The sequence below is a fragment of the Mycena indigotica genome (genome assembly GCF_014461135.1).
Source record: "Mycena indigotica strain 171206Taipei chromosome Unknown Mind.scaff0009, whole genome shotgun sequence".
In the NCBI taxonomy this organism is placed as follows: Eukaryota; Fungi; Basidiomycota; class Agaricomycetes; order Agaricales; family Mycenaceae; genus Mycena; species Mycena indigotica.
Genome location: NW_023503008.1, coordinates 2972243 through 2993003, shown reverse-complemented (window position 1 = coordinate 2993003; position 20761 = coordinate 2972243). Strand labels below are relative to the sequence as shown.

Sequence of the window (20761 nt, the reverse complement as noted above, 5' to 3'; positions counted from 1 at the left end):
GTAATACAACTGTCCGCCTAAGAGGGTTTATTTGGGCAGGAACCAAACCCCAAGCCACCATCCAAATAGATCAGGAGACCCGACCGCCTTGCTGAATCGCTGGCGCGGAAATATATCGAGCGTGTGGAGCACACGCGAACTGCACGAGAAGCTGTCGACAGCCTCCGAATTAGGAAGCCATTCGTTTCCTCCCACAATCGGATTATCGACGGGGCAAATTAGCCCGGCCGCGACGCCCAGTAGAGGCTGTTGCTGGTTGGGGAGCACTCATGCGCCGCTTCTGAAACTGACGAGAATTGATCGTCTCGTCTTCAGCCCGTTTCCGTTTCAGGGCAGCAGTGCGACTGCGAGTCGTGTAGGGAGGATGGGAAAGGTCTTCATCAATGTCGGGTAACAAGTCAAATTGGAGGAATTTGGGGCTGTGGTACGGCAGCGGAATGGGAGCGACTAGTGGTGCATTGCACACGACATGGGTCGGGGGAGGTGACCACGAGCTAGAAGAAGACGAGACCGTTTCGGTCGGGGAAGGTGGTTCTGGAAAAAAAATCTAAGACTGTAGCTCACAGTGCAAGGCAGGGACTGGACATACGGTCGAAGAAGAAAGCGGGATATGGAGTCAAGAGAGAGTGCCAGGGTTCAAGATGGGGTGGCCAGCACTGAGCGTCTTCGAGTAAGAGTTGGAGAGCTGACATGAGGGATAGTGTGGGTGGGGTACCGTTGGGAAGCGATTGCGGACTTCATGTTAGCGATTTAAGTAGCCAAGCCGCGATGACATCCGTGACATGTGTGTTGTCACCCCGCGTCCAAATTGAGCGGAAACTTCTGCCGTCAATGCTCCTGCTGTTAAACTGCGCGTTCTCCACCCGGTTACGCCTGCCCGTTAACTGCCCTTTCACTGCTTGTCTGTGAAGCCAGAATCGCTCTTATCTCCCCAGTTGAGCCTGATTCAAACCATGACAGGAACCATTGACACAGAAAACTCCCTTTTTGGGGCCGATGAGCACATTCTCCACCCCTCTCATCAGCCGCATCTTCCCTATTCGTTCTCAGCGACCAAGTTCCCGTGAATTTCTACACACGCAACCTTCAGATGTCTCCTGCAATAGCCCTGTCGTAGCCGATCTTTGATATTTTTCTTGGAAACCCTTCAAGGCTCGCTTGCCGTATTGGCCGTTGTCTCACACAGTTGCCCTAGCTCGTATCGCTTCGATCCCCCGTGTCGTATCCGTCTCAGAATTCCTTCTTGGTATCGGTCTCCGCCCCACCCACCCTTCCCTCCCAAGTCAATCAGGTGGCTGCGAAGATCACCAAACCACACTGAGACGCCCGTGCTTGTAGCCTTCGTCATTTAAACCGCATCCCTGTGGAGTCCTACCCCCCATCATCGCTCAACAAGGCGCCCAGTCGTCACAATGGCGTGTGTCGATACCGGGCGCCAAGGGCATATCCTCCGCATCGGCGTGATATCCTCTCACTCTGAATTCCCCCGAAATAGCCCGACACTTTTTCAGGCGATCGGTTACTCGAAATCTGTGAAACCCGCTCCGAGGGAACAAAACCGCAGTACTTAGGCAACACGTACATACCGCAAACAGTTGTCATCAACGTCGGCCAATATGATTCCGCTCAACAAATGACCAGTCTCAAGACTCAAAAGGTGCCCGTTGATCCACCGTCGAATCGGAAATGTGTTTGGGCCTTGGTCTCCATATGGCAGCCATATGTTTCGAATTTGCCGCTCTCAATGTTAACAACTAGGAACATCGGAAGTCGACGGAAGATTTGCACAGGTATAGCCGCGGCCCATGGCTCCGTCCTCACAAGACTTTCGACAGGGCCCACCACCACTTCTTTCAAGTTCTTTCGAGTACTCTGTTACATTTCACTACAAGAAAGGCATGTTCATAAGCATGTTCGGGTGGACGTCTTTGAAAACTTTCTGCCACTTGTCCAAATCCAACTCCTTGTTTGAACCACCGGTTGTTGTGGACCCATCGATTTCGACATCCGAACCGGGCTGGATGTGGAACTTACCGCGGGCACACGCCAGCTATAATACGATTAGGTAACCAAACAAGATCGGGGGGCAGAAGGAACCCACATCTGCATCTGCAACGAGCGAGTAAGGAATCAAATCGCAGGGAGCGAATGGTTACACGTACAATAGACTGGCGCTGGGATGGAGACTGATCGAGTGGCCTTCGCATAGATATGGCACAGAGCGAATGAAAGCTCTTGCAACCTGAAAATACGTTAGTGAATAAACTGAGAGTAGAATGGACTCTACTTGGTGAGGTTTTCGTTGAAGTTCTCGTCCAATAGGATCGTATAGTGAGCGGAGCGCGACGCTACGTGCGAATTGGCGGAAATTAAAACAGCAGCATTATCCGATTACTTACTGCCTTTAATCGCCGCGTGAGACTGCAAGTAGAAGTCCTTGAACTGAGGGTTGCGGAGGTCGTTGTCGACAGCAAGACCGGCGCGGCAATTTCCTGTCCTATCGCCGACCGCACTAAGATAGCGAAGCAAGTTAGAACAAGACAACACAAGCAATTTCGACAAACCGGTCTTGAGGAGACGGGAAAAACGACACATGGTGGCGTTTACCAACAACCAGGAAGGTGAGCGTGGGCTTGACCGCAGGAACTTTACGCTCGGTCCAAACTTCGTCAATCGCAGCTGGAATAAATGAGTCCAAGGATTTTTTCAGCAAAGGCAGATGATGTGGTTTACCCTTGATAGCAACTATTTCTTCTGTGCTGACAGTGGTAAACTCGCCCTCCGAGACGCCATCTCTAAAGAAAAAGACACGAGCAGGGGTTCTTCTAAACTTGTTACCGAACATGACGATGGCCTGCTTGAACATGGCCTTGAGGTCGACAATGATCTCCGTGCGAGGCGGCTGAAGACGCGTGGTTGACGAATAGGTTGCACCATACTGATCCATGGACCACACAAGGCTGACAACCGACGGGCGGGCTTGCCCGGGTCCAGGATGCGCAACATCGGCGCCGAATATCATGAAAGGCGCTTGCGAAACTTCTAGAAGGGCGGCAGATTTGACCAGAGCGTTCCGGCCTCCCATTCGCGCGTTGACCCTTTACAGCGTTGTGAGATCAAATGAATTGAACGCGGAACAAAGGCTGTACTTACTTGAGCGCCACGTTGTTATAGTATTGAGAAGCACGGGGACCCTCTTGAGGTAATTTAGACTGGCGCAAACACTGTGTTCGGACACCAAGAACGATGTCACCGGTGTGTTTGACCTCAGCTCGGAGATCTTCTGCATTTGCGGGCAACAGGACTAGAATTATATCAGGTTTGTCCAGAACGCGACAAACATTTTCAAGCGACTAATATGTCGTTAGCCTCGGAAGAACAAAAACTTGAGCAAAAACTCACGCTGCGGACTGAGCCGGGATTGCCTTGAACTATGGCGCCGTCTGGGGGAGGAGTGACCTCTGAAAATATAGCGGTCAGTAGTCACAAATGTCCAGAGGGTACGACATACTCATGCCAAGATTCTCGCAGCAATCGGCAAGCTGCTTCATGATGGACTGAACTCGAGGATACGGGAGGCCAGGAATCAAGTTAACGAGGCCCCATTTCTGGATGTTTGCAGGTGAGTTAAATTGCGACCCGAGAACGTTCCAAGAGCCATCGCGAGGATTCTGGTTATTCGAATATAAGCAATTCTCGACTGTGATACGATAGAGAGAACGTGCCACTAGTTTTTTGTTGTTGTAAATCAGTGGCGGAACTTCAAGCAGCGAACCCATGACTGTCATGGGCACAGTGCTGACCTCAACACCTAGATGACGCGGTCGGCCATGCGGATTGATTGAAACCGAGGAAAAACATACCAGCTTCAGCCATAAACTCGGATGTGCCATACGTCTGAACGGGCGAAGCGACACCGTGGGTGCCGCCAGTGATTTTCGCGAGACGTTCTTCCGGCTTGAGAACGGAGAAACTGATGACCGTTGCACCAGCATCTGGCGGAAGCTTTTTCTTGTAGGGTTGGCCAGGTACTATTTCGCAAAGCTCCATCGGGATAACGACTGGGAACGGAGCACTCTTTCCGGACGTTACAACTCCAACAGTATTGGGGTATTGCAGTCTGATGTTGTGCGCCGCCTTATAATGCTCCTGCAGAAATTAGAACCATTACTCAGCATATACGAGTTGAAAACTCACCGCAATGGTGGTCATCGGTCCATTTCCCTTGCTCTGAAATTCGAAGGGGCCAACGGGACCAGGCATTAATGCGTATATGGTCTTGACCCGTTTCCCTAAATTTTTGACATAAATTTGCTTCTTCTTGAAAAATTTCTGGAGTGTGATGAAGTCAGGATGTTTTTGGTTGTCTGGTCCTAGACGGCGGACATCATTTGCCCCAAGCACAGCTAGAGCTGCATCCATAAGCGAACCACTCATGTACATTGCAGCCACCGTCGTGTCGACAGTGACGAGGAGTCTTCCTGGACTGGGCCGGACAGCTTGATGAAAACCATGCCAAAGCTCTATTGGCATTTTGGGGATGCGCATCTTGCCTTGTTCGAAGAAATACGCCTTTTTGTTGCCGGGCTGATCTTGGTTTTGGGTTTGGCAAAGCATCAATTGGAGTAGATTGGCTGCTGAAGCCGACTCGGAAGTTGTCTTGCTCGAAGCGAATATGGATGTGAAAGACCTTGGCAAAATCTCAGTATGAGGAAGGAATATATGGCAAAGAAAATGACTCACTGCGAATTGATAACTTGTCCTGAGGTTCGGGTGAGTCGAACTTCGTACCAACCATACGCGTCGGGAGGGGCCGACTGGTTGGAGCCATGAACCCGAAACTGGAAACAAGAAAGTTTGTGGACAAACAATGTGAAAAGTCACACATACCACGGTTGTTGTGAGTTCGACCGGAGTATACAGAAGTGCCCCACCGTCGTATAAAGCCCGGGACGTGAAAATTGCGGGAAAAGCTATTTGCATATTATGGACAAGTCTTTGTCGTTTGGGTGCTGCCTTGATGTCCCCAGGACCGAATGCTAAACAAAATCAAAGGACAGTGGAACGAAAAACGGAACGCCGCTCACAAACTAAACAAAGCATGTCAGTGATAACGCTCGCAAGAACGACATCGAACTCACCTTCATACTGGATATACGAGAGCTTTGGGAGGCTGTTAAGTGTGAGCGTGAGAAACAACGAGGATGTCAGAGACAAACCTTTTGATCACGAACGAGTTGGTGAGGACGCGGACGGATTGCGGGGGCATTATGGTCTGCTGGAGAGGCAGAAAATGCCCCCCAGTCGTCTTTTATCCTCCACCAACTGAATTGCTGTGGAAATGAATTGACTGCGGGAAGCTTGAAAGTTTTCGAGAAGGTGCAGCGTAAGCTTGAGCTTAAACGGAGGTGCAGCACGTGCGGGGAAGAAAGGAAATGCATTTCACAAGTAAAAAAGACGCGATGGCGGTGTATACGGAGGCGCTGTACGCTAAGTGTAGGTGAGAGCGAGGAAAAAAGAACGAGAATCCAGTCCAGTCCGGCGTGGTCCGACAAGGCGCTAGACACGCAACGCGTTCTCTCTGGCGGAGATCACGTGCGGCCCATAAATCGAGCAAGACCAATTAGCAACAACCAGAGGATGGTTGCGCACTCAAGTCACGACCGCCATTGGGGTTGATGGTGGTTGACTTTCCGGGACCAGCAGGTGTGGATGTAGAACCCATTCTTTGACGATTGAGAAAGTGTGGTAAAGCTCAGCAAGAAAATACGCACCGATCCTTAATTTGCTTCGCCATGGTCAAGAATGCTTGTTCGACATTGGTGGCGTTCTTGGCCGAAGTCTCAAGGAAAGGAATAGAGAGCGAGTCTGCAAATTCCTAGCGATTGAATCAGCAAACGAAGACGGGGTTTATCGAGAGGGATATCGACCTTTGCAACTGAGTACTCGACGACCTTCTTCCCTGTCAAGTCGGACTTGTTACCCACGAGCAGCTTGTTGACACCCTCTGATGCATAACGGTCAATCTCTTGCAGCCATTGCTTGACATTGGTGAAGGTGTCTAGAAACCAGTGCTTAGAGTGGTTATGATAGCGGATAAAAGGGCATACCGTTGTCAGTGACATCGTAAACGACAATGATGCCATGTGCACCGCGGTAGTAAGAGGAGGTGATGGTGCGGAAACGTTCCTGACCAGCGGTGTCCCACTGAGAAAACATGAGGTGGCTGTAAACCAAGGAATAGGTGGTAAACACACGATTTGAAGCTTCACAGTCTTGCCCTCAAGTTCAATAGTCCTAATCTTGAAGTCCACGCCAATAGTACTGATGTAGCTCTCCGTATATGTGTCGTCGGCAAACCGCAGAAGGAGACACGACTACAGTCCCATGTAACCAGGAGAGAAAAGGGGAGGCATAAAAGAGACCGACCTTTCCAACACCCGAGTCGCCAATAAGCAGGAGCTTGAACAGGAAGTCGTATTCGCTGGTGTGCATGGTGGGCTCGAGGAGAGGGCAGTGACGCGCGTCACGGCGTGACGCGGCGGCTGTGAATCATGTTTCTCCCCGCCTTAGCCGTTCGCGCCGAGCAGTCTGGTTTGAGCTTGCCTATATCTCGCGTTCCAGCCAGAACGTTTGCCAGACTCCCTCACCTTGGTCAAGCCGTTGGCGGCATCGATGTCTTCAACAGTCAGCAATAGTCAGTCAACACCCCCGCTCCACAACCCACCAGTCCTTATTTGTTATTTTCAGCACATACAACGTCAAGGCTGGCATAGGCGAGCCGCCTCAACTGTTCGAATATGTTCTTGACACAGGCTCTTCCGATTTCTGGGTCTGCGATTCATCCTGTCAAGACTCAGACTGTAAGGCAGTAACCTGCTTTTCATCAGACGCGTCAAACACTCTCATCGACGCTCAACTTCCTTTCAACCTGAACTATCTTGCTGGTCGAGTGCGTGGAGAGATTGTGTACGACACCGTCTCGTTTGGATCGTATCGCATCAAGAACCAAGCCCTTGCCACTGTTTTCCAAACTGCCGAGCTAGGACTCGCCTCTTCAATGACATCCGGAATTCTGGGTCTTTGTTTTCCCGCCTCTGCCGCAATTTCCTCCGCCGCTGGTGCAACGTTACTCGAAAACCTCATGTCATCGTTCAATCCCGCACAACGTTTTTTTGCATTTCACCTCCCTCGCATGTCCGGCTCCTCAGATCCAAATGCATCTTTCACCATTGGCAAACTTGACCCACAACTTGCGCCGAATCCTTCACTTTTAGCTACCTCTCCAGTAATTCGCACAGGCCCACGATACGACTACTGGAAACTCTCAATTCTCCGACTCACCCTCAATGGCGTACCCTTCGAGATCTCATCCTCCCGCATTCCTTCTGCATCATATCCAATTGCTGTCCTAGATTCTGGCACGACTCTTATTCTTGGACCTGTCGCTGATGTCAAAGCTTTCTACCGACTGTTAGGAGAAGGCGCACGCTATAGTCCTGAGACAGGCTATCAGGTTCGGTGTACTCTAGGTGCTCTGGTAACCATAGTCCTTGGCCAACCGGCTGCCGAATATGTCATTCACCCAGTTGACCTTGCATGGTCTGGAAGGAGCTGACGGCGGTTGGTGCACTGGAGGGATACAAGGGAACGACAAAGTCAACTCAGCAGACTGGCTACTCGGCGATACTTTTCTACGCAACGTCTATGCAGTCCATTACTACGAGCCGGTGCCGCAGATAGGATTGCTCAGCCTCACCAATCCTGATAAGGCTCTCAGCGAGTTTCGACAACAACGTGGCCCGGACGTAGACGAGCAAGGCAATCCAGATGAGGAGGAGGACGCAAAGCCAGACGAAATCGATGCTTGGAACACCGACACAGAGTTAGTAAAGCGATGGGAACATCAACCTGACGGACGAACGACACTTATATTTGCTATCGTTGCGGGTGGTGTTGGGTTCGTGCTTGGTGGAATAGGGGTAGTAGGCTGGAGAGTATGGCGCGGGGTTTGAGAAAATAGTGTACATGTCCCAAGCTTCGTGTTGCCCAATTGAGATTACTCAATTCATCAACTTGCTTCTTGCGATCACTTGCTTGAAATGCTTGATTACCTCTCAATATCCCATAAAGGCGAGTTTCTCTGCTCTCGTTTACTTGTACTCATTGGCTAGCAGGTGGTATTGTGTTGTGGTCACGAGCTTTCACACCAGACGCCTCGCAACTTGCCTCATCGTCAGCCTCACCCGTCAACTCGCTGGTCCGAGAGGCGCTGATAGAAGGTCGGACGGCTGAAGAGAAGTATGAGAAGGACGGATATGCTGTCAAATGGACATTCGTAAACGACCTCGAGCTTATATTCGTCGTGCGTGTTGAGCCACGTTCTCTTAGCCGCGCAAACGCTGAAAAGATGTCTAACATCAGGTCGCGTACCAGCGCATCCTCCAACTGACCTATGTCGATGACCTACTCGCTGCACTCAAGACTCTCTTCGTCAAGATGTTCCAGCCATTCCTCGCGACCTTTGTTGCGTCTCTACATGCTTTGAACAGCGGAAAGGCGACTGTCGTGCAAACAGCCAGCGCTCTCAACTTTGCGGATGCCTTCGAGGGCTGGGACAAAATATTCGATAAACTGTTGCGGAATCTAGAAGACAAGGCAGCGCAGGTGAGTTCTTATGCAGCTCGGGAATTGTTGTTGTTCAACTCGTAATAGGACCGAAAGTCACGACTGCGGCCAGTTGTCCGCGCTCCAGCTGAAGAATCGAATAGTCCTCCGTCGGAAGACTCGGAGACACGTTGGTTATCATTAATCCCACCGTGTCCGCTGCTCAAAACTGTTGCAGAACCAACTCAAGCTTCTGATACGCCTTTGGATGAACAACAAATTGCGCGGAATGTACAGGCACTCAAAAATCGACTTCGAGGGCGAGGCGGTAAACGCGGGGGGCGGGGTCCCTCGCGAATGGATTCGGGCAGCGGTCGGGATAGCGTTCCCAACTCTGAGTAAGTATCGCTCCACGAAAAATACTTATCATCTCATTCCCCAAATAGCTCCGAATCCGCCCCCACGAAACGAAAATCCAAAGTCGCCAAGGCCCAGCGGAAATGGGGGGACCAGGCGCCAACAGAAGATGACATGGCGTCGCTGGACTTCAGTATGGACTCTCCCGCTGACGCAATGGGCACTTCACAAGACCTTGATGCGCTTGTTGACTCTACGTCACTTGGCACGCGCAGCAAGGATGGTACATATGAGGTCAAGGACTGGGAGTTCTCCAAAGATGACGACGACAATGCGATTGCCGACGCGTTAAAGTCAGCTGATGTCACAAAAAGTGGTGCATCTGCTAGCTCCCTTGGTGCATTGGGATCGCTTTTCTCCCGCTTAACGGGCTCCAAAGTGCTTACGGAGCAGGATCTCAAGCCGGTGCTTGATGGGATGAAGCAACATCTGATGAAGAAAAATGTAGCGAAGGAAATTGCGGACAAAGTCTGCGAGGGCGTTGGAGAGAGTCTTGTGGGTAAGAAAGTCGGCGGATTTCAGAGTATGTTTATTCGTGAGAGTGTCTTTTTGTGCTAACAGCTTTCAGCGACCAATGCGGCTGTTAGACTAGCGCTGTCGACTTCCCTGACGCGTATCCTAACGCCTAAAACATCGACAGACCTCCTGCTTTCCATCAGGACGAAGCTCTCGTCTCCACTCACATCGACGCAGCAACGGATGCCTTACAGCATAACGTTTGTTGGCGTCAATGGGGTCGGGAAGAGCACGAACCTGTCCAAGGTCTGTTTCTGGCTCATCCAGAACGGATTCCGCGTCCTCATCGCGGCGTGTGATACCTTCCGGTGGGTTATCTGATTAACAATTCCGTTGGGTGATTCTCATATCTATTCAGGAGTGGCGCCGTAGAACAATTGCGAGTGCATGTTCGCAACTTGGGTATGCTTGGCGTCAACGGGGCAACAGACAGCAAAGGGCGGGTGGAGTTGTTTGAACGTGGTTACGGGAAAGATGCTGCTGGCATCGCGCGTGAAGCCATCTCATATGGTCTGTCTTCCGTTCGAGTTGACTCTCAGTTTCTGATTTTACTTGAAAGCCAAAGACAATGACTTTGACGTGGTGCTCATCGACACTGCGGGGCGGATGCAGGACAACGAGGTGGGGAATCATTTGTTATCTCTGTCATTCATGTCTGACTTTGTGCGGATAGCCGTTAATGCGGGCTCTTGCCAAGGTACGATGGCCGTTCTCTGATACCCGGACGACGCAACTGATAATATTGTAGCTGGTGGCGGTCAACACGCCTGACAAGATCATCTTTGTGGGCGAGGCGCTTGTGGGGAATGAGGCTGTGGACCAACTGACCAAGTTCGACCGGGCCTTGCGCGACTTTTCGTCTGCCTCGGGGGCAGGCAAGGGACGCGGAATCGACGGGATGCTCGTGACCAAGTGGGACACGGTGGACGACAAGGTTGGCGCGGCGTTGTCGATGACCTACGTGACTGGACAGCCGATTATCTTTGTGGGGTGTGGACAGGTACGCCAGGCGTTGCTATTGTTGTGCAGATAGCTGATTAGCACCGGTAGACCTACACTGACTTGCGACAACTGCGGGTAGCAAATGTTGTACAGGCCATATTGGCCAACTAGCTGGCTGGATTTCGGATTTGGGATCTCGTGTAGAAGGGTACAACTGTGGAGATTTACTGCCTTGCTATTAATTTTACTTTGACTGAAGGCCGGCCGGAAGATTGCTTTCAAGAATAACAAAGACAACTGGAAATGCTCAGACAGCATCTGTGATTACACCCGCTGCAAACAAGACTTGCTATCTAGGTATTAATAATAGTCCCTCGTTGCCAAACGCGAATCATCATAGGCGCGCATCTCTGACGCCTGGAATGAATCCAATCGCCTGAAGGGCGTCTCTGGTGGGTGGACGGTGAGGAACTCTGCAGAAGGTGCAGTCCTGTTTCTGCGACGGCGAATGAACATGATAGAGCCAGCGACAACGAGTGCGATGAGTATTAGTGCGCCTAATACCCCACCAGCGATTGCGCCAGCGTTAGTAGACTGACGGGATGCCGCGGCGACCGGGGAGACTGAAGCGGGAAGCGGTGATGCGGTGGGACTGGGGAATACTATCGGGGGGGTCGGGATGCCAAAATCTGGGTCATTGCTGGTGCTTATGGAGGCGGGGGGAACACTTGAGTTCAAGCTGGGTATACTATTCATCGCTGAAGATGAACTTTGAGGAGCGGGTGCTCGTTCTGGTTCGCCGCCCTCAACAGGCTGGGGCTGCGATTGTGTAGATGGCGGGGTTTGTGTTGTACTAGTCGGCGAGGGATTGTTGTCCTTATTGCTGTCGTTGCCGTTGTGCTTGCCCCCTTTCCCTTGGTGGTGATTACTATTACCATTCCTGTCACCATCGTCACCGTCCCCATTAACCGTCGGGGCTGCTGATGCAGCAGTTGCGGGCGGATCGGGCTTTGGTGGCGGGGGGTCGGGTTTTGGTGGTTGAGCTGGCGGGGGTGGAGGCTTATCAGGCGGGGGACCAGGAGGTGAGCCAGGTTTCGGAGGTCCTTGACCTGGAGTGGGAGGACCCGGGGGTTTCTGCCCATCTGGCCCGCCAACTAACGCGCCAATAACTTTACCAGCATCCGACTGTAAACTTTTTCAGTAACCAGCACTCAACCGATTAGCAAGCACACGCACCGCGAGATGCGCGATTCCGCCGAGCAGCTGTCTTTCCGAGAGCGGGGGCATAACTGAGCATCAACGTTGTGTCCAGCACGGGCAGAAGGGAAAGGAAGAAAAAGGGGGAAAGGAAACAGATTCGTCGATTACCGCCCTGGCCCTTATGAACGGTTTGACGAGCACACGGTCCATACTGCAGCCAGTCGAGGATTGACAGGATTGACCAGATGCCGATCGCCGTGGCAGCCAATTCAATTCGTATGGCGTGACCGGCCATCAGTCAATGCTGAGATCTTGCCTCCGTTCGTCACTCGCAAGAAGAGCAATGCAGATTATCCCGGTCCCGGTGCGCCAGGACAACTATGCCTACCTTCTCGTCGACATAGCGACAAAGACCGCCGCTGCTGTAGATCCATTCGATGTCCCCACAGTCACAGAGGCTGCAGACAATTTGGGCGTCAGCATCGTCGCCGCTATCACAACCCACCACCACCAAGATCACTCGGGCGGCAACAAGGTGCGCGTTTTAAACCCTATGCAGTTCATTCATTCACTCCAAATAAATAGGTATTCGCATCGACTTACCCAGACGCCGTTATCTACGCCGGCTCCGAAAAGAGCCCCGCAGCCACCAAGATCGTCAAGGACAAAGACGAGTTCACGCTGGGCCAGAATATCCGCGTCAAATGTCTTGCGACGCCCTGCCACACCCAGGACTCGATATGCTTCCACGTGACCGACCCATCCGACCCGTCCCATCCAGGCGGCGTCTTCACCGGCGACACACTCTTCATCGCCGGCTGTGGGCGCTTCTTTGAGGGCACCGCCCCAGAAATGCATTCAGCGCTGACTTATCTTGGCACACTCCCCGACGAGACCATCACCTATGTCGGCCACGAATACACCGGCAGCAACGTCGCTTTCGCAAGGTCAGTCGAGGCCAAGAATGCCGAACTGGACCGACTCGAGGACCTCGTCCGTGGGAATGCAATCACCACTGGACTCACGACGATCGGAGACGAGAAGAAGTGGAATCCGTTCATGAGACTTGCGAGCGAGGAAATACGGTCAGTCAGCTCATAAACCCAAAGTCTAGAACTGAATGTGCCATCTAGACGCTCGCTCGGCGCTGAGGCAGAAACAACTGATTCGGCGCTGATGGATGCCCTCAGGACAGCGAAGAACAACTTTCGTGGGTAAAGTGGTATCGCGATTGTAGGGTTTTATTTTTTCGGTGCATCGTGATACACGGTCGTGCAAAGAGGAAATATATAAGCAAGCTTCAGCCGAGAGAAAGGAGTAAAAGGGTTCCGTAGTACTCGATTTTTTAGCCAAAGCCGACCATGCGCTTGACGGCCGTCCGTGCGTAAGGGACGTAGGACAAGCTGTACCAAGTATACGCCAGGAACTGGATGATGACGAGGACTGAGGTCCATTAGTCTCGGAAAAGACTGGAATCGAAAAAACGCACTGATGCATAAAATTTCGTTGCCCAATACGAATGCGCCGACAAACACCATGCCGATCGAGGCCAGCATCACGATGGTGGCCACAACACGCACGGGTTTGAACATCTAACGGAGGTCAGCTTACCGCAGCTCGGAGACACCGCCACGCACGAGTTTTAGCTGCGTGAAGAAGCCGATGAGGAAACCCGTCCCCGCGAGCGATATGACTGTGCCCAGGCCATACAAGACTGGAGGAAAGGCGGTCAGCCGGTGTGAGAGACGTGCAGCAAAGGGTTTACTCACAAGCGAAGAGCGTTATTTGCCCAAGGAAAAGCACGATGCTGCCTAGGATGCTCAGGAGAAATCCCAGCGCCAGACTAGCAAATTTCGGCTCCAACTCCCTCTCTTTGAATAAAACACACACCATCCGACAAAGCCGTACAATCTTGTCGTGCGAGACAGCCCAAGAAACTTGAACGCCGAGTCGCCCTCGAAGAATTGCGTCTCCGGGATGCCCGACCCTGCGGACTCGAGGTTGAACCAGCCCTTATTCGCGGACATGGTAAGCTAGTAGTAGGTCGTAGAGTATGAAAGAGTCGTTGGCAGTGCTGGCCGCGCAGCGTAAGCCTGGTTTCGGGCCCATCAAAAACTTCTGCGCCGGAACTTTACCTAGTATGGCACCATCCCACTTTTTTCGCGCAAGCCGTTTCGGCCCCATCACAATTTCCGGAATCTTACCTAATCAAGGCATGATCATCCCACTTTGCGCGAGTAGAGTAGAGCATCGTTGAAACAAAACAGTAGGTACAACAGCGGTTTTTCAGTATGTATAGCAAGTCGTCGTTAGCAGCTCATCAAATCCAAGAAAGTAAGTTTTCATTAGTTAGGCACCCATTTTGCGTCGTAAAATCTCCTGAACATCCGTGACACTTCGTGCAATCTCCAGCGTCGGGGGTCCCCCTTGGACAAGCGGCAGCCGCTGCTTGGTCGCGATGAGGGAGGTCTGCACACCAGGCAACACCCGCGGAATAAAATCGGTTATCAACTTGTCCTCTGGACGAAGCAGCGCTGCAGTTCGTTGGAGCCACCAGAGCGTGTTTTTAAACGACTCATCACCGGTGGCTGTTTCAGACAGGACAGCAGACAAGCGCGCAACGAGTGTGAGGATCACCGCCTGCGAGACGAGTGTCGGCCCGTTCAAGGGCATAATTAGTTCTGGATTCGTGTGTGAGAGTAGCTCGCGGAGCTTCGTTGGGTCCTGAGTGTGCAACACGCCCAAATAAATATCGTCCCATTGCTCAGCTTTGATGGGTGGCGACCTTTCTTGTTGAGTCGGCTGTGGCGGAGGTTGTGGCAACGTTGCTGGATGGGAGGCCTGTGGCGCGGCGATTGGCGGCCCGTACCATCCAGCATGCATCACTGGTTGAGGCTGTTGCTGTTGGGGGAAGTGTGGCCCATAGTTTTGTGGCTGAGGGCCAGGGGGAATATTCTGCGACCGCAAATGGGGAGGCTGGGCATGCTGAACACTGGGTCCAGGAGAGTTATGGACCCCAGGCTGCGGCGGTGGCTGGTATTGATGCATCGCACCAGCGTTCATGGTCAGGAATTTGACTTGCTCTGACAGACCACGAATGGTATGCTCCAATTCTCGAATCGAAGCCTGCACGAATCAGTAAAAGAAAACGAAAACCCTTGTCAATCGCTCACCTCTTGACTCCGGAAAGCCTCGCTCTGCCACGAAGTGAGCTCTGTCTTGATCCCATGAATATCAGTGCGGAGCTCCCTCAACAGCTCTTGGTGCATCGCGGTCGTCTGTTGCGAGAAGGCTGGAATGAGAGCCTTATTAACCGTCTCCTTGACATGACGATCGATCAGTGGGGTCAAGTTCGACGACAACATGTGGGCAAAGTGGGCAGAAATATCAGGGCGAAGGAGAAGCTTCTCAATTTCCAGAGGCAGACTCTGTGGAACGATGTCAACATGCACGTAATCGTGAGAACGCATCGTGTGGCAACTTACTTGATTGACGATATCAACAAACCCAGAACTAACGCGTTCGTTTAGCGCCGTCTTGACCTCGTTCTTGGTCATCGCCTCAAGGGCAGGCAACACAGACGTCTGCACCTCACTCTTCACAGCCATCTCCACAACACGTGTCGTATTGCGCGTTAACTCTGTGGAAATAAGCTTGAGGATCTTCTCTTGACGCGCAAAGTCCTCCGATTGGTCATGGGCGCGTGCCTCTTCTAGACGCTGGTCTGAAAACAATAAATGATCAATTTCATTTCCCTGAACGAAACAACACCACTGACTCTGCTTATCCATCTCTTTACCGATCAAGCGCCCAATACGTGTGTGGAGGCTGTCCTCCATCTTGCGGATTTCACGATTAAGAGCCTGGTTGACGTCGCTGTTTAGAGCTGCCGAATCTGCATTCTTCGCATTCTTCTCGTCCTTGTCTTTCCAGTTGACGTTCTTGCCTCGACCGCCTCGACCCTTGCCTTCTTGACCTCGGTTCTCTTGTGGAGCTTCCCCTTCACCATCGTCAGATGGGGTCCTAATGCGTGGCGGGGGGTTGACGGGAACCGCAGGAGGCAGCGAAGGCTGGACCGCCGGGCGCGGTTTGGGCTCGAGTGGGGGTTGAGGGATAACAGGAGGTAGAGGGTACATATTCGGGTACTTGGAAGTGGCCGACGTCAATGCTTGATCGAACCACTCCTTGCGAATCAGAATCTGGTCTACCCCGCTCGAATGGACGGAGAAGGCGACCAGAGCAAGTTCTCCCACGGGCACCTTGGCAGCGACACAAGCGGCATGCGCCTCATCTCCGTGCGGATCAGCATCGCCAGTAAGGATAACAAAATGAATTGTCGATTTGGGCCCCGGGAACTCCACAACTTGGTCAATGTAGCCACGGAAAGCATCGTCTCCAGGACCCATAGACGACTCGAGATGGAGCTTTAGTGCAATCATGCTCTCCCGACGACAATTCGCCACCCAAAGAGTCGATATACGAGAGTCATAACTGACATGGCCGAACATATCGGGGTCTTCCGTATTGCCATTCACGAACTTGATCGTGGAAAGAACGTTTTTAGTCGTAATTGAAAGCAATTGAAGGATAGTCCCGTTCTTCCGCCCAACAACGATACCGTTGTCGACGTAGGTGATGGATGAAGGAATGTCCTCCCCGCGGATCTTGTGGGTAGTGTAAGGGAGTCTGTCGTGGATATTCCAGATAATCAAAGTCGAGTCCTCTGAAATGGTCGCAAGGGCATAGTGCATAATGTCGAAGTCAAAGGCGACGAGGGGCTGCGTAATAGCACTTCAGTAGTTATACTAGGCCCGCAGGAGTGACTCACAGCAGGAATGTTGAAAGACTGCGCGATATGGGGCAACTCAGCCTGAGGAATGGGACTCCCACGGAACGAGTGGATGTTGCCCAAATCAATCAGGTAAAGCTTGCTTTGAGAGGCAACAGCAAGAGTATCAGGCTCCTTCGGGTGCCATTTCACAGAGTGTAAGGGATCGAGAGACGAATCAACGCCTAATGGAGGCACACAAAGTAGAATTTGGCCACTGAGTGACATATGAGCTATGTCCGTTGGTAATAGATAAAAACACGCACGGAACATCGTCAGTGATGAGCTCTGGAAGTTCCCAAACAACGAAACCTCCGTCAGTAGTGACTCCAGCCAAGCGATTGCCATACACGGCCATGTCGGTTACACTAGATGTGCTGGGGAAGGTACCAGCAGGAAGTTGAAGCAAGGTACGGTCACCGCTGGATCGCGAAATGACACGAACACGACCTGAGTTTCAAGTTAGAAAAAAAAAGAATATGTGTGTTGCTACTCCGGTACCTCTAGTCATGGCATATGCCACCCAATGAGTAGCGCCAATGGTTGTACCAGACACGAAAATAGGTTCCTGCTTCACCAGCGCGATAGCTGTCGGTTTGACAAAGTCGCGAGAAGCTTGGATTTCGTCCAGCGGTTGAGAAACGTCGAATATAATATTTTGAGGTTGAGGACTGTACCAGGGAGCTAAGTAATGCATAATGGAGAAAGACAGCATCCACAAACCTAGGGCTTTGGTTGGCGTTTTTATTGCCCTTTGCCTGCCTCATTTCTTTCCTGTAACCACCACGCGGTCCTGGCGAGCTTTCCTTCTCTCTTCGACTCCCGTTTCCGGCCTGCTGGACTGTCGCTTGCGGACCGGAAGGCGAATCAGCCGCGCGGCCAACGGGAGCACGTTGAGCATGTGCCTTTGGCGGAGAGCCTCGTGGTGAAGCCGTGCGATTCGGAACTGGCTTTTGCGGGATGATTGGGACGGGAGCACGTGAAGACTCCGTTGCAGACGAGCCGAAATCGCTTCCTCCAAGGTAAGCTTCGTAAGCTGGAGGACCCGAAATTTGTGACGCTGTCCCGCGCGTCAGATGCTCCAACAGATTGTCCACAGACTGTCGCTTGGGATCCGAAAGGTTCGTCCAACTGCTCGATTCTTCAGCACCACTTGTTGACACACTCGCGGGGACCGGTTTCTTTTTGACAGACCCAGAAAGGGCGTCAAATGGAGAAACAAACGAGAACATGGATTTCGGAGGCGAAGGAGGCAATTGTTGCTGGGCTGGTTGGACTGGAGCAGGAGGAAGGGGAAGAGGCTGCTCAGGTGCTTGAGCGCGCTGTTGGTAATCGGGAGACGCGTCATGCGGGTACGATCGATAGTTGGTCTGACCCTGCGCATACGGTGGAGAAGGTGCGGCTCCGGTTGTCGGTGCGCCTCGTTGTGGATCAGCATAGGACGTCACTGGAGGGTTCCTAAAAGAAAGAAAAAAAAACGCATATTAGGCGCCGCAAAAAAAAACACGAGGTAACAACAAAGCAGCGAAAAAGAGAAAAAGAATATCCATTGGACGGAAAATCGAATTGACCCACTCACCCAGACATTAACTGCTCGAGTAGGATTTTCCCCTGCGTCTCATTATGAGTTGGCGATGCACCTGATCTCGTTGACGCGGATGGAGGTGTTGGGACTTGTTGTGGGTTTGCTGGAGGAGCTCTTGTCGTCGCTGGAGCCCCACCAAGGAGTGATAGAAGGGCACTTTGTCTATCTGCATTGGAGCTGGAGATAGAAGCAGGCGCTTGTGGAGTTTGCTCATCGTTGGAAGTAATGGGCGTCGCGGGACCGGAATACGCCTCAGACTGTTGGTCGGTAGATGAAGCAGAGGCATTAAGCTGGTGAAAAAGCGAGTCGATGTGACTGTTGGAGGACTCATGGGGAGGAGGACCAACAAATGGCTGTGGAGGTTGCTGGGAAGCAATGGGAGGCGTCGAGCCACGAGAGAAGAGATCGGCACGGTCCATGGCGTACAAAGAGGCTGCGAGGGTGGTTGGTGCAAAGGGGAAAAGGTAACCTTCCAATCTCGCTGCAGCCTCGTGTCTGCCTCGAGGCTCGTGTGTGTTGACGGCGTCTCAAGATGTCACAAATGTCACATCACTCTCTAGCCATTATCTGCTCAGATTCTTCTAGCAAACTCTGGCCGAACGCGTTGCTTTCGATGCAGAAACAGGGCAGAACTGGAAGTAATGTCCCATGTAGCCTTCGTTGTGGCCAGATGAAGGCGTAAGTAACTCAGTCCAAAAAATCAATTGACTCGGCGGTTGCTTTATGGAATGAAAGCGGGTGGTTTTACAGCCTAGAAAGGTGATTGCCAATCTGCGGAGCCGCCAGTGCCCTGAGTTACTTTATGGATCAGCATGAGCTATTTTTTGGAGAGTGCGCGATTTTTTGGAGATTAGACGCGTGACCGTATCACTGCCACACGCGATCCTGTATAAAAGGGGTGGTTCGTCTGCTCCCTTTCCTCAGCACCACCACTTTCATCATCATCCGCTCCAACCCAATCGAAACTCCTCACTACAATGATTGCTGTTCGTCTTCGTTCCCGATGTTGCTCTTCTGCTTACCGCTCTCCCTCAGACCACTCAGACCCCCGTCTCCCAGAACAACTGCGGCAGCTCTAGCTGTGGATGCGGTTCCACGTGCGTCATCGCTCTCCCTTTCCCCTCACCATCTAACCTATCCAACAGCTGCCAGTGCAAGCCTGGCGAGTGCAAGTGCTAATCGCGCTCATGGCCCCCAAAGAACGAACTGTATGATAGTTGTTGTGTTGGCGTTATGAATATACTACTGTGAACATGCTCAAAGGAAAGATCTTAGACCGAGCTTGAGAGCAATTTGTCTGAAACTGGTCAGCGGCAGTTGGGGGGGAAGCATCTAGACTTACCTATCTCTGCATATCGCTCTTTTCGAGCCGGATCGAGTTTCCGCAGTTCTCCCAGCAGATGCTTGCACTCTTCCCGTACTCTGTCAACATCGATAGTCGTCGCATGCTTGCGAAGCAGGATCCGCTTGTAGTACACTTGTGATTCCATGCACCCTAGACCACGATGTCAGTCGAAGCCAAGTCAAAAAACAAAAATAGTCGCACATTTACTGTCAGGTTGTTCATCGAGAAGCTCTTGAATGACCCCAATCTCCCTCTCCAGTACGGTGTGGTCATCGCCTGAGAGTGCATTAAGCTTCAAAAGGTAAGACAGGTCAGGTTAATACCTTCTCCCATAAGCCATCTATGATAAATCCACACGCTTTGGTCATTCGGATCGGTGAACATTGCATTCCGCACTAGTTCAAACTCTGCAAAAGATAAAGCAGGAATCAGATGAAGGTGGTCAACTTGCCATCTTCTTTCGATTTGGCGTAGTCCAGCCTTCCGCTTGCCCAGAGTGAAGTCAAGAGTTTGGTGCGCTGGTGCCATGCGCTGAAGTTGGAGAAATTGGCTTCGATCTTCCGGGTGGTATAGGCCAATTCGGTGGTTTCTGGTCGTCTAACAGGCATGCCGGCAAGCACGTATCGGCGATAACTCCACGCATGGACTAAGGTCAGATTAATCCTACATTGCGCGCCCCAGTTGTGGAAAAACGCACAATTCCGTGAGTCCGCATCAAGCATCTTGTCCACCACAAACATCTCTCTGTCCCAGTTAGTCTTCCTCCAGCCATCAATGTCCCCTTCCTCATCGGTGCCTGGTCCGTTTGGTACATTTTCGAGGCACCATCTGCGGTGATTCCATATCCAGTAGACTTTGGGATGAAGCCTCAGAGCTGCCGTCGTCATGTTAAGGTCTTCGGTTAGCAAGTCGTTGATTGCAGAAGGTGAACTGAGCGAGACTCAGGCCAATAACTCAGTCTGTGCAACACTCACCTTTCAGGAAATATTCCGCGAAGGAGAATGTTTCTGCGATAGTTCCACACCGTATAAAACTCCGGATTAATCTGGAGAATTCGTGTTGTTGACTCCAAAGCATCGCGAGACCAATCTTTAGCTGCTTTCTGATAGAATTCATGCCAAAATATTGCTGATATGAGGCAGTAGAGCGGACCTTGGCAAGGACGTCGTCCGAAAGAGCGAGATACTCGGTTATCTTGGCCTGCTCCTTGACTTTCTTAGCCGCAAGGGCTTCTGGAGTTTGTTTAACACGCTTAACGCCGTGCTATGGAGGTATGGGTAATCCTCAGAGGGCAATGAGGGATTGCAGACCATGGTCGTAG

General features: G+C 51.8%; 9 protein-coding genes across 9 annotated transcripts; 2 read left to right on the top strand and 7 right to left on the bottom strand.

The window, feature by feature from the left end:
- Positions 1-202: 202 nt before the first annotated feature.
- MIND_01070600 (uncharacterized protein) lies at positions 203-692 on the bottom strand (the record flags this gene model as incomplete). Its single annotated transcript, XM_037367282.1, has 2 exons — positions 203-534; positions 590-692. The coding sequence occupies 2 exons, from the start codon at positions 690-692 to the stop codon at positions 203-205; spliced, it is 435 nt and encodes a 144-aa protein (XP_037216676.1).
- Positions 693-1885: 1193 nt separating this feature from the next.
- On the bottom strand, positions 1886-5269 carry MIND_01070500 (Argonaute-like protein; the record flags this gene model as incomplete). Its single annotated transcript, XM_037367281.1, has 16 exons — positions 1886-2050; positions 2102-2109; positions 2163-2242; positions 2288-2348; positions 2400-2512; positions 2565-2679; positions 2734-3098; positions 3154-3353; positions 3403-3461; positions 3512-3811; positions 3864-4149; positions 4198-4690; positions 4744-4841; positions 4891-5039; positions 5088-5173; positions 5220-5269. 16 exons carry the CDS (start codon positions 5267-5269, stop codon positions 1886-1888), a joined length of 2628 nt encoding a protein of 875 aa, XP_037216675.1.
- A 354-nt stretch (positions 5270-5623) lies between these two features.
- MIND_01070400 (Ras-domain-containing protein) lies at positions 5624-6495 on the bottom strand (the record flags this gene model as incomplete). Its single annotated transcript, XM_037367280.1, has 6 exons — positions 5624-5726; positions 5775-5878; positions 5931-6061; positions 6111-6207; positions 6258-6377; positions 6430-6495. 6 exons carry the CDS (start codon positions 6493-6495, stop codon positions 5624-5626), a joined length of 621 nt encoding a protein of 206 aa, XP_037216674.1.
- Positions 6496-6554: 59 nt separating this feature from the next.
- MIND_01070300 (Signal recognition particle binding protein) lies at positions 6555-10653 on the top strand (the record flags this gene model as incomplete). Its single annotated transcript, XM_037367279.1, has 15 exons — positions 6555-6697; positions 6751-7516; positions 7551-7997; positions 8059-8137; positions 8178-8365; positions 8425-8667; positions 8716-8797; positions 8846-9005; positions 9054-9547; positions 9593-9848; positions 9899-10050; positions 10100-10161; positions 10214-10237; positions 10289-10540; positions 10591-10653. 15 exons carry the CDS (start codon positions 6555-6557, stop codon positions 10651-10653), a joined length of 3411 nt encoding a protein of 1136 aa, XP_037216673.1.
- Positions 10654-10842: 189 nt separating this feature from the next.
- Positions 10843-11769, bottom strand: MIND_01070200 (uncharacterized protein; the record flags this gene model as incomplete). The annotated part of the gene is made up of 2 exons (XM_037367278.1): positions 10843-11667; positions 11719-11769. 2 exons carry the CDS (start codon positions 11767-11769, stop codon positions 10843-10845), a joined length of 876 nt encoding a protein of 291 aa, XP_037216672.1.
- A 199-nt stretch (positions 11770-11968) lies between these two features.
- Positions 11969-12900, top strand: MIND_01070100 (Lactamase-B domain-containing protein; the record flags this gene model as incomplete). Its single annotated transcript, XM_037367277.1, has 3 exons — positions 11969-12217; positions 12268-12767; positions 12816-12900. Exons 1-3 carry the CDS (start codon positions 11984-11986, stop codon positions 12898-12900), a joined length of 819 nt encoding a protein of 272 aa, XP_037216671.1. The 5' UTR covers positions 11969-11983.
- Positions 12901-13027: 127 nt separating this feature from the next.
- Positions 13028-13709, bottom strand: MIND_01070000 (Protein transport protein SFT2; the record flags this gene model as incomplete). Its single annotated transcript, XM_037367276.1, has 5 exons — positions 13028-13125; positions 13172-13274; positions 13320-13396; positions 13452-13525; positions 13573-13709. 5 exons carry the CDS (start codon positions 13707-13709, stop codon positions 13028-13030), a joined length of 489 nt encoding a protein of 162 aa, XP_037216670.1.
- A 322-nt stretch (positions 13710-14031) lies between these two features.
- On the bottom strand, positions 14032-18514 carry MIND_01069900 (uncharacterized protein; the record flags this gene model as incomplete). The annotated part of the gene is made up of 9 exons (XM_037367275.1): positions 14032-14808; positions 14856-15110; positions 15168-15406; positions 15461-16460; positions 16511-16727; positions 16777-16960; positions 17012-17181; positions 17234-17968; positions 18090-18514. 9 exons carry the CDS (start codon positions 18512-18514, stop codon positions 14032-14034), a joined length of 4002 nt encoding a protein of 1333 aa, XP_037216669.1.
- An 852-nt stretch (positions 18515-19366) lies between these two features.
- MIND_01069800 (Rab geranylgeranyltransferase) lies at positions 19367-20753 on the bottom strand (the record flags this gene model as incomplete). Its single annotated transcript, XM_037367274.1, has 9 exons — positions 19367-19392; positions 19438-19590; positions 19642-19716; positions 19764-19847; positions 19892-20086; positions 20138-20370; positions 20415-20542; positions 20593-20703; positions 20751-20753. The coding sequence occupies 9 exons, from the start codon at positions 20751-20753 to the stop codon at positions 19367-19369; spliced, it is 1008 nt and encodes a 335-aa protein (XP_037216668.1).
- Between the last annotated feature and the right edge of the window lie 8 nt (positions 20754-20761).